Source organism: Cherax quadricarinatus, chromosome 28 (genome assembly GCF_038502225.1).
Source record: "Cherax quadricarinatus isolate ZL_2023a chromosome 28, ASM3850222v1, whole genome shotgun sequence".
Classification (NCBI taxonomy): domain Eukaryota; kingdom Metazoa; phylum Arthropoda; class Malacostraca; order Decapoda; family Parastacidae; genus Cherax; species Cherax quadricarinatus.
The window spans coordinates 24,937,585-24,950,207 of NC_091319.1; the positions used below are offsets into that span (position 1 = coordinate 24,937,585).

The 12,623-nt window shown below is 41.1% G+C and overlaps 1 protein-coding gene across 2 annotated transcripts in view; it reads left to right on the plus strand.

Annotated features, from left to right (window-relative positions):
- Positions 1 to 1,456: 1,456 nt before the first annotated feature.
- LOC128693167 (mutS protein homolog 5-like) overlaps positions 1,457 to 12,623 on the plus strand; it is a 96,785-nt gene continuing 85,618 nt past the window's right edge. For both annotated transcript variants that reach the window (XM_070089485.1, XM_070089484.1), the window contains exons 1-2: positions 1,457 to 1,554; positions 8,650 to 9,006. In XM_070089485.1, the coding sequence (XP_069945586.1) occupies positions 8,735 to 9,006 (272 nt within the window). In that variant the 5' untranslated portion in view covers positions 1,457 to 1,554; positions 8,650 to 8,734. The remainder of the gene's footprint in view (positions 1,555 to 8,649; positions 9,007 to 12,623) is intronic.

Consider the following 12,623-nt stretch of genomic DNA (forward strand, 5'->3'; position numbering starts at 1 on the left):
AAATTTGTGTACGCAATAATTTCGCAAAAATCAGTCTTATAGTGCTAGTAGCACCCCTGCTTTTCATTGGGGGGATATTGCACCGCCTACCGAGTCTATTGCTTTCACAGGGAGTGATTTCAGATATTTCACCTACCTTGAAAGGCGCTGTTATATGCAAAAAATCGCGAACACCCGATGAAAGATACAAAACAACCACGGGGGAAGTTGGAAGATAACTCAAGGCCTAGGTTTTCGTGTTGCAATCGACACATCAGGAGCCTGCAATGTTGCAAGTAAGAGGATAAAATCTGAGCAAACACGTTCAGAGCACATAATGGTGTAGGGCGTGACAATAGTCCATCTGGCAGAGTTTACGTTTAGTTATGTCTACATGAGCTGGTGGTGTAACTTCCTGGACCTGGTGGTACTTTTAACCCATCCGAAGCTGGGCAGTAGTGACATAACATCAAGAGTGCTAATTTTATCCCCCTGCATAAGAGAATGCTGATAAACTGACTGGTGTCAGTCTTCCTCGGTCTTAAGTCCATGGCGTTTACCTGAAGTTATTTTTCATATTATTGTTCTAAAACTATTAGTTGACAGCCCAAGATTAAAATATGCTCCCTCCTTGAAGACATGTGCCTTTGAGATCGACACCATGCCCAGCCCTTCTAGGGCAGGCTAGGTGCCTGAGCCAGAGCTTGCAGCTCACAAGACTGTCATTCCCATCAGCCCCCTTGGGGCGGGGATGGCAGATCAGAGAGGCCTAGCTTCTCCCTACGAGCCCCGTGAGGGCGGGGAATGTGGCTAGGCCTGGGGACAGTTGGTCCCAACGATGAGGGGGTACTTGTACCTCCTCCCATGGGAGACTTAAGTCTCAGACACTCCCTCGACAGGGAGAAGGGAGTATGGCAAATAGTTCATTTTGAAGGATAGAAGCTCATTTATTGATACGGGCTCCACTTTCTATATGGAAACCATAACTGCACGACAACAACGACACTTACCAGCTACACCAGTGGGTTGGTGAACAGAGTCATCAACATGCATTAATTATGCAAGAGAGTACTGTGACTAAAGCATCATTACCATTATATTTGGCTTTAAAATGAAGCTTTGGTTGTGATTTAATAAGGTTCTTTGGAGGAAAGTGAGGGATGGTGGTTGGGAAAGAGGTAGTCTCCCATGGTGCAGGTAAATGTCACTGTTATCATACTTGACAGAGATTATGTATCTGTTTCATTGTCAGGTCATTTCTTGTTTTATAATTCTTTGGGAGAAACGTTCACCGGTGCTAAAGAAATTTTTGATATACCTTTGATGAGTTCCGAGAGTCTTTTACTTCCGGAGCCCGGCCAAGGTTTCTGTGCAAGGTTAGAATGTATTTTCATGATTATATTAACACCACTGAGGACATTTCTTTCAGTGACACGATCTCTAATGTTTGAAATATCTAGTTTTTTTCCGCATGTTTAGGATTTTGACTATACGTGGACATCAAAGGACGATCCTCCTATCTTCATTTTGCAATTTTTCAAGCCTCTCCAATCTTCCAGTCTGACACAAGAGCAGGTAAGGGTGCAGCATGGTCAACCAATAATCTATTGTAAGCAAAATACATAATTTTCACATTAGAACCGTACTTAGGATGAAACCCTGCAACAGCTCGAAGTGCTTTCATCCTCCTCGTGCATTGCCGACAAAGTTTTGTTACAAGTTCAAGTAGTGTGACCTCAAAGCCTAGATACCTGTATATAGTTACATCTTTGAGCCGTGTCCAATCTTGCAACTAGATTCTGAGGACTGTTTCTCTTTGTCGGAAGGACACCTGATAACTATCTTCGTTTTCACCGCAGAGATGATTAACCACAGGTCCTGACGCGAATCAATTACATGGTTAAAAATATTATGGGAGCTGGACAGTCCGGTGGTGTGAATCATTATATCATCAGAAAAGTGGTCATATAATGATTGGACTAGCAAGGCATGAAAATTATTAAAGCATTAATTATAATATTGAGTAAGGTGGAACTATCGACACCTCTGTGGGTTCCTAAGTCAGGTAGCCTTTAATTAAGCGGAGAAGTCATCCTCCTACATACATTCCGGCAAGTTCATTAATGATTACATGTTGGTTAGGTATATCAGAGGCAGAATTAAGGTCAAGGAAGGCACAATGGGAGCTGCCAGTGTGCAGGGTGAGAAAGGTGGTTATGCCTTCCATGTGTGAAACCTCACAGCCTGGGAGACAATGATTGTTTAATTCTACGCATGAGACGATTTAGAATCATCTTTTCAAATGTTTCATATGAGCAGCTAGTAAGAGATATTGGGCGAAATGCATTTTCTTGATTGGGTTTTGGAATAGGAAAGATGAGACTATTTTTCCATGATTTAGGGAGCTCCACGTATACACAGCTCATATTCTGTAGTTCAGGTAAAAAAAATTCCTGGTACTGGACAGAACTCTAAATATGTTGTAAGTATTACTACCTTTCCCAGACAACGTGGATTTGCCTTTAATTAGTGCAGCATCGATCTTAAACTTAATGAAAAGAATGTTGCACTCATCTTCCTTGCTGAACATCGTGTTTGGGCATTAATTTCATCTGTGTAGTAGTGGGTAGATTGTTATAGCTTTACGTAGCAGTTCAAGCAGTGACTTAACTCACTGACTCAGTACAGAATGAGGGTGTGTCACCTAACCAGTCTTGTTACCCTTATTTCCATTTATATCCCTTCATACCCTGTCAAGGGGGTGTGGACATTGAGGAAATTGACAATTTTTTCAAGAAACAAAAAAATCGTAATAATTAAAAATTTTCATGAGGTACGAGGACTTTAACCGGGAGGGGGGGGGGGCAGGAAATTACGCCGTGAAAAACTATTAAATATTTCCATTTTCTGTAAAGTCACGACAACAGAAAACAGTATCTTAACTAGCACATGCTTATTAAAAGCAAACGAGAGGGGCGAGGAAAGATAATAATATAAGATAATATTTGTTCGAATTTTTAACCTAGAGAGTTAGCCACCCATGATAACCCAAGAAGCTCAACGCGTCATCGAGGACTCACTTTTATTTCCATTGGAACCATTTAATCTTGTGTCCCAGGGTGCTACTCACACCAGTCGACTAACACCCAGGTATCTACTTATTGCTAGAGAGAAAGAGAGAAGGGAGATAGCGAGAAGAGACAGAGAGAAGGGAGACAGACACTTGATTCAGAGAGTTAGTAACTCAGGATAACCAATGAGTAATAAATACAACTTATTTCCATTAGTGTAAAGGGTTCCCTTCCCCAAGATGCGACCCCACAATAGTCATCTAACATCCAGGTACCTCGTATCACAGTTCGGCTCATTACCGAGGGGGCTATGGGGTCGAACCCAACGTAAGGCGGGATATATGGGACAGCATTCTAATAGATGGTCATTTATTACCTGGAAATTAAATAAATGCCTAGGATTTAGTCGACGTAGCATTCCGGGAGGCTGGGAGAGGGGGGTAATCCTAAAAGGACCCCAGTGGAAATAAGCCACAATGATCGGGATTAATACCCCTTAAGGGAGTTTCCTTGACGCTGGTGAGGGGGCTCTTGATCTAAGGAATTGGATCTGTTCTCCAGTTCCCTAGATCTTGGCTGCGCTTCTTCCAAGGAATTGGATCTGTTCTCCAGTTCCCTAGATCTTGTCTGCGCGTCTTCAACTGCCCCAGGCTCGAACCTGGGTCTTTCGGTTGGGAGACACAAACCATTAAGATTAATTAGACATCCTTAGGTTATTGATCCCAAGATAATTATTAATCAAAGATAGCCCAACACAGTTAACTATGGCTAATTTCTCTTGGGATCTTTCTCTTGGATGTGACTTACAACAGCCGACTAACTCCGTGGTACTTATTTACTGTTAGGTAAACAGCAGCAGCTGGTATAAGGGAAGGAGATTTTATAATATTTTGCCCACCTATCCTCCCAAGAAATTAATGCATAATCCCCAACTTCCATTACTTTCTAAAGTCAGTGCTCTGGAACACTTACACGACAAGATAAGATAAGATTTCATTCGGAATTTTAACCCCGGAGGGTTAGCCACCCAGGATAACCCAAGAAAGTCAGTGCTTCATCGAGGACTGTCTAACTTATTTCCATTGGGGTCCTTAATCTTATCCGACCTATGGACAAACAGTACTATCACCCAGACTATGCTGAGGGTTCCCTTATTCCTGACTGGGAGGGCCTGATGGTACTATAATACAGAGGTGTATTAGAATTAATCACTGGGCTTCCACGTTACAAACTGTGAGCTGTTTGCCATACTTGTTCTCAAGCTTGTGGAAGCTACGACTGCACACACTGTAATTTTAACTGACTCTTTCCTACCTGGAGGGTATTCCGGAGATCAACGCCCCCGCGGCCAGGTCCACGACCAGGCCTCCCGGTGGATCAGGGCCTGATCAACCAGGCTGTTACTGCTGGCCGCACGTAGTCCAACGCACGAACCACATTACTTTCTATAAATAGCCTGAAACCTGAATGTAGCATGCTTATGTATGAAGCCAGGCAGATTTACTCAAATTATTAAGAAAGGGATTATAGTTAAACTTTTGTTGATTTCATGTCATTCCTGGATTGCGTGCAGCTAGCAGTAACAGCCTGGTTGATCAGGCTGTGATCCACCATGAGGCCTGGTCACGGACCGGGCCGCGGGGGCGTTGACCCCCGGAACTCTCTCCAGGTAAATTCCAGGTAGGCCTCCGGGAGTATGACAAAGTTGACGAATTAGCTAAACAATCATTAAATAAAAAGAATGTTGAGTATAATTTTGTCTTTCAAACAAAAGTTTACTAAACGTCGTTGGAAAGGAACTAGGAAACGAGCGTGAAGAAATTAGAACAGTACAGATAGGAACTAGCAGATTCTTTATCCACCATAATAAAATGTGTCAAATTAAACATCTACAGGAGAAGGTACAAAGATTAGTAGACTGCAAGAGGCTGTTACTGATAGACTTAGGGTGGGCTATAAGTATCTCGAGCAGTACGGTTTGTATGAAGATGTTAATGAGATAAAGTGCAAAGTGTGTGGACAGAGACACGGTCATACACTCAAACATTATGTCTTAGAGTATCCAAACATCCAACATTTCTGAGAGACCTCCATATATATCTTACAGGATATGGTAAAGTATTTTATCATTAATGGTAAGATATCTGAAATCTTGAGGTTGTATCCACGTTTTGCATCGACTAGATGAATGAACTGTTTTTATAGAGATTGTAACCCAGTTATGACCATTTATTTAGTGGTAATATCTATTATTTATAATGTATTCCATGCTGTATTGTGCACATCAACTATCTGAAATAATTACAAAATAAGTAATGGCTAATTTTTCTTCATAGTGATGTAACATTGCTCAGTGGGGTCTAACAAAGACCTATTCTGACATGTAATCCTGTTTTGTAGCGCTACCTCTCACAGGATGAGCATGGGGTGCACAAACTAGCGCTCAGGCGTCACAGCATAAAGAAAGGAGATCAACCTATACGTTTCGTCTCTTTCTCGCCCAGTAAATACACACCTGGGTTTCGTGGACCCTATAGGATGTTCACCACCATGAAGGCTATGTATACAGTAAAGCTATTATTCCAGCGTCTGTTAGCTGTAACCATCTCTGTTGTAACTATCTCAACGATGCAGCGTTCGGCTCATATCTGAAAGGACTTGGGTTTAATCTTCGTCGGGGCGAGGAAACTGGGCAAGCCATTGTTCACCTAACAGTAAATTGATACCCATGTGTTAATAGACTGTTGTGGGTGACATCTTAGGGAATGGCCTAAGGACTCCAACGAAAATAAGAAACGCTCCTTGGTTTTTTCGGATTATCCTGAAGTATTAACGCCTCTGGGGTTACTAATCCAAATAAAATCTTTTAGCCGTCAGAGCTTAATAATGAAAATAACGTTCTTGTTTTTCAGCCATTTATGGGGCGTCAGCACAAAGGAGTGGGCCCAGAAAAGCAGTAACCATGTAAATCGAAACTGAATGTTGAAAATTGTCAGGTGTGTCAGGGTATTAGACCTAACTTGACCAAAGGAGACGAAGACGGACGATGTACTATCGCTGCGCGAAACTTCTCCCCAGCAACCTGGTCAATAGAGATGGATTCTCCCTAGCTATGATGTGAAAATTATACATATGTTTACCTGACAGCAAAACGGTCGCCAGCTGTCGTCAGGAACCCATTTGATTATATTTATCATCACTAATACCGTGCCGAATTGGCTCAAGTCGGATATCAGTGATAATAGGCCTGAGCATTATTTACAAATCCAGAGTGGGCAGTATATTATCAAGTAGGGGGATATCTTAATGATCATTAATTCTTTTATAGTTATCAATCATGCTTTACGAATCTCATACACTTATAAATTGCCTCATTCATCTTATGTGCTATATCAAAACCAAAATTTCGCAAGGGAATTTTACAGGGATTGTTGCTTTAGACCTACAAAAGGCCTTTGTTACAATGAACCAAGATATATTAGGTAAAACAAACTACAAGCTATTAGCATAGGCTCTGTAGACTGGTTCAAATCTTACCTGAACAACAAAACATAAATTGTTAAAGATAAAAATACGGACTCGGAATTCTTGCTGACATCGTGGGAGCTCCACGAGGAAGTATCTTCAGCCTTCTACTATCTTATGTTACTTAAGTGATATACTCATTAGGATTAAATGTAAACACCTGTTATATGCTGATGACTGCGTTCTTTAGTATCAGATAAACACCTAAAAGATATAGCTAAAATGTGAACGTCGAAACTGAAGTCATGCAGACGGTGGTTAATAGTCATCTTGAAGACTAATCTGTATTATACTGGTTTGGGGCTAATTTTCGAAGCTACTAATAATGAATTAGATCAAATACAATCTAAGCAGAGCAAATGATTATTTTAAGGTAATGTGCAACGAAAGAATATGCAGTGAATATGCAGTTGAGAAGTGAATATCTTAGTGTATATACAAAGAGAGGAATATATCTCAACAAATACACACTGAGATTTTATATCCTAAAACAGAAATTCAGATATTCGTGATTTAGTTTCCAGGTGAACTGGAGCGTTAATGAGTATTAGTGTGTCTGACCAGACCAATGACTAGAGTGTTTGACTCACAGCTAAAAGGATCTGGATTCGGTCCCTTGAAGAGACGGATGTGACATTCTTTTGATGTCCCGGGAAATGAAAACGTGGATGCTGAGGCAACGTCTGCTGTTTCGAGCTCACTGTTTAACAGATATTTGCCTCAGTGGCTTTATGTGGCACACATGGTTATGTCCTTGGAAAGTAACAAACCCAGTAGGTCCTACAAACAAGGATCAAGTTATATAGGGTTCAGTGAGCTTGGGAAGCTTCGCGCTCCATCAGCAATAATCGTCACTTACAGATGAACCAGCTGACTGAGGAGTGAGTATAAACATCTCACCCATAACCACCTGTGTATGTATCATGTGGCATGCAGCTAACTCTAAGATACATTTTAAATGATTGACTACAATTAGACCTTTTCACTTTCGCCGTGGTTTTTATAATTACCTTTGTGCCTGTGCGAATCTCTGGGAGCTTTTAGAAAAATCTTTAAGCACAGACAATTTAATGAGATTTTTAACTGACACCGGTTATTTTGATTTGGTACAAGAGAATTTATTTGTCTGGTGTGTGTTGTTCATGCTAAAAATTATTTATTTTTGTTTAATTTTACATTTTTTTATGTGCGTTGTATTTTTTATTACTGTCCAAGAACTTTTCAAACCTCGCAACAGCCTATCTAAGAGAGAGACCAGACGCATTGGCAGTTTTCCTTATACCTGCTGCCCGGTTCATCTAGCAGTAACTAGATACCTGGGTTTTAGATATAAAAGTCGGAAATTCATCGAGTTGAAATATATGCTACGTACTGAAAGTTTATACTGCTCGAATACGAGATATTGAAAGGGAAGGATTTGTGAAGGGTAGCGTGCAAACCTTGTGCTGTGTAAACACTTCGCCCGTCACAATTACTCTTCGTGTATTCCTGATTTAATCGGAATTATTTACATAGAACATGCACGAAAATATATAATATATATGCTGACATGCACTTATTTTATTTCACGTACGCCTCTTCCTACAATATTTCTGGGTTTTTTTCCGGAATATTTCTGAAATTATGATCACAGTAGGTTAACCAAGCTAAAAAATGTAAGGTGATGGGTAAATGTTTGATAGCTGTCATCATTACCACAACTTCAGAGTATCCCAACCTATCATGTACGTGCTGTAAAGTTGTGATACCTAAATACTTATGAAATTTATATGTTTACAGTGAATCCCTATTTCGTCTTATACCCTTCAAGGGCAGTGCCTGTATGATGGAATTGGAGCTACCCTTCTTCAGGTAAACCTAATGGGAGCTACCCTCTCTCAGGTAAACCTGATGGGAGCTACCCTTTCTCAGGTAAATCTGATGGGAGCTACCCTTTCTCAGGTAAACCTGATGGGAGCTACCCTCTCTCAGGTAAACCTGCCTGGCTCCCAGTTCCTGGAAGTTGTGACTCTTTTTGTGTTTAGTGCTTACCATTCACTATAATAATAATAACAACAACAACTTATGCTTCTAGGTTGGTGTGTGCGACAGGAAATACGTTGTAGGTGTTCGCAGCTTTGCCATTGAACACAAGGCCGTCCCACGACAAAGCCTTCAGTATGTCGCGTGGCAAAGAAAACTCAAGGAGCTTTCCCTCAGATACACTCTCGGACCTGCCCAGTGCACTTCTCAGTTCGGATGTTAACGTGGGAGCTTCCACCTCCAGAAGTTCAAGTACCAGCATTGGCGTCGGTGGAAGGCGAGAGGCCACTTTAGGTGTCAATGTGGGAGCCTCCACCTCTAGGAGCTGCAGTAGCAGCATGACTGGCGTGGCTCAGAGTGTACCTGCGTCAGCCTTGTCAGGAGCACAGTGGGCGACGCGCAGTGACAGGTTAAAAACACGTGTTTAGTAAGACCCTGCATCAATAAAAGTAAAAGTAACAGTACTGTGACTGGAGCAGTTCACAACTAACCCGCATGTGAGAAATTACCTTCATGAGGTTTACAGGGTATTTCCTAATTTATTACATGCAAATAATTTGGGTGAGGTATAAGGGACTTAGTCATAGTAGGTCACAGAACTGCCACTCTTTCGATGCCCACTCCTACATCACTCACAAAAAAAAAGCTTGACCTGACATTAAATTACATTATTATACATGATTATATACACCTGGAAAATCCTAGAGGGACTAGTACCGAACTTGCACACGAAAATCACTCACTACGAAAGCAAAAGACTTGGCAGACGATGCACCATCCCCCCAATGAAAAGCAGGGGTGTCACTAGCACGTTAAGAGACCATACAATAAGTGTCAGGGGCCCGAGACTGTTCAACTGCCTCCCAGCACACATAAGGGGGATTACCAACAGACCCCTGGCAGTCTTCAAGCTGGCACTGGACAAGCACCTAAAGTCAGTTCCTGATCAGCCGGGCTGTGGCTCGTACGTTGGTTTGCGTGCAGCCAGCAGCAACAGCCTGGTTGATCAGACTCTGATCCACCAGGAGGCCTGGTCACAGACCGGGCCGCGGGGGCGTTGACCCCCGGAACTCTCTCCAGGTAAACTCCAGGATAGTAAATTATAAAATAGTGTGGACTGTATGAAAATTAAAGGAACTGATCTCCAATAATGATTAATGGGAACACTAATACACATTGACATGGTTAGAATTTTCTAATTGACACCAGGCACATATGTACCAAAAGTTAGATAATTAAGAAATTTGTATTACCACTTACCATTTATATTGTAGTTGGATCACACCACAAAGCCTACCTAACGAATAGAATTCTACTGGCTGGCGAGAAATCTAAATGAAAGGATAATGGCATACATACTGGATGTATTGCATGGCAACACCTCATTATTTCCACTATCATCACCTAACTCTGGAGGCCCCACAAATTTTCTGTCCCTATTCTTCAGCAGGGGACATTCCACTTCTTATTAATTATAGTTTGAGGCCAATCCAATCAATTATGGCCTCGATTATGCTGGATTACTAGACGATTTCACCACAACCAGTGCTCACGCATTAATTCATTATGACATCTCCCCTACACACCCAACTTCACACAAAATTTCTTAAACGATCAAATCAGCATTACATTTTATACACAATTATTATATTCACATTTACACATGCTGAATTTAGGAAAATTTAAAAAAAATCCGTACCGCACATTTGAGATGAAAAACTAGTTTCAGTTTGATCTAAATTCTAAGTTGATAATGGGGCAGGGTGGACCAAAAAGTTGTTCGCTCTGCACTTCAGTTTTGTTAAATGTTTGTGAATGGTACCTTTATAGTGCATAACCTGTCCATTTAACTGTGTTTGTTATCAGTTATGTGGATTTACATTCTTACCTGCTTGTCTCATTACAGATTGTATAAGAGATATGAAGAAAATACTACCTATAAAATTACTGTGAAATGACCCACTTGTTTCTATAATTTGGAGCTCTTCATATGTTAACTATCTTAGTTACACAATCCTATGAATAAAGAGAAGAATGGACGGGGACTCAGACCGTGGTCCTTGAGTGTTACAGGCCCAGGTGTGTGCTATTTAGTCACAAGTGAAAATTTAATTATTTTATAACCGGCACTGTTGGTTGTAAAATAATTTTATTTTAACCTTTGTAGGTGAATGGTACAGCACTGGGCATGCCACACACATGAACCAATGTTCGAGTTCCCTTCCATTCTTCTGTTTATTTACTGACAGTTGTTCATTATGACTTATCCTGGGTTAATACACTGTCGTATGTTAAGAGGGTCCGTCTAAAATCCGCCTTGATTAGAAGTAGCTACCTTTTTTTTTCTTTAACACCGGTCGTCTCCCACCTGAGGAATGTTGAACCTTCCCCACCCCCACCCCCACCCCAAAATAAGGAAACTGTGTTACACTTATGTTGGTGTGAGGTAAGTGTTACACTTGTGCTAGTGTGAGGTAAATGTTACACTTGTGCTAGTGTGAGGTAGGTGTTACACTTGTGCTAGTGTGAGGTAGGTGTTACACTTGTGTTCATACGCTGAGCTAAACTTGTATGCACAGAAGGTGTACAAGTGTTTTTCAAGGATTAAGAGACATGTTAGGCCTGAATCGGTATTATGAATGAATAACTTTCATTGGTTTACATTGGTGAGAATATACATAATGTATGGAGCATCAGTAGTTCAGTTAAACCGAGTTTATTTTAAATACACATTAGAGTACTGCTGTGTTTGAAGGAACGTATGCACACCATGTTATGTAATGTTGGTAGTATAATGAACACAGTTACTGGAGGCTGGGAAACCAAGGTGGAGACATTAATAATAATAAAGCAAGAAATGAACATTAGGATGTACGTTTCTACTTTTAACTTTTCTGTTGAAGAGGATCTCAGTAAGAGGTTTAAATATGCGCACCTCTTCATTTTTTGTTTCAAATGTACAGTGCTAGTGGCGAAAATCAAAGGACTGCCGTACAGGGGGTCTTTTTTCATCAGTGCATTATGACGGGTAGCAGCTGTTAGCATGAAGTCACGGTGTTGCGTGAGTGCCTTTGGAGATATGCCGGTTGAAGAATACACATAAAGATGGTTGTTAACTTATATTGACAGAGTCTTGTGAGGGGAAGCCCATACCTATATGTCTCGCCTATGCCTAGTCTGGAACTGAGAGGGAGGCCTGCAGGCAAGCTCTCACATGCGCGGCTATGTGACGTCACAGCTGGCCACTGAGCCTAACTGGACAGGGAGCCTATATATAATACAGCTGGTTACTATATATATATATATATATATATATATATATATATATATATATATATATATATATATATATATATATATATATATATATATATATATATATATATATACTAGACACGTAATATGGGTAATCAGTGACACTGCCGACAACAGCCTGCCGCCACACTCCACAGTGACGACTCAGTGCTCATGTGGCTGCCGTGTGAGAGGAAGTGTTGCACTTTTGTCTTTCATATGCCCCATCTTTTGTCCGGTGTTCCCTTTGGTTTTGGGACTATACATGTTTGATTATGGGTAAAAGGAAGTCTTTAACACCTGAGCTCAAGTCACAGGGCTTCACAAAGCTTGGCACTAGACAAAAGAAATAGTGGAGAATGTTGGTGTGTGTGACCGTTCAGAGAGGACCTGGGTGCAGCCTTCAAGGCTGGTAGAGGTGTCGAGTTACCATGTGCCAAACCTCGGCCTGGCCCTTCGAAGAAGACATCTGTTCGTACCTTAACTGTTGAAGAAGCAGTTAGAGTACTCCTAAGATAACTGCTGGAGAACTGAATGAAAAGAACCCACATCTTCTCTCAGAGGTGTCTGTAAGAACTGGTAACAGACATGTGTCAGAACTGGGGTACAGTAGTCACTGCCAGGTTAAAAAACCGATCCTCTCGAAGCCACAGAAGAAACGTAGTCTGGATTATGCAAAGAAATATCTTCACTGGAATCCTCAACAGTGGTCTGAAGTACTTTGGAGTGATG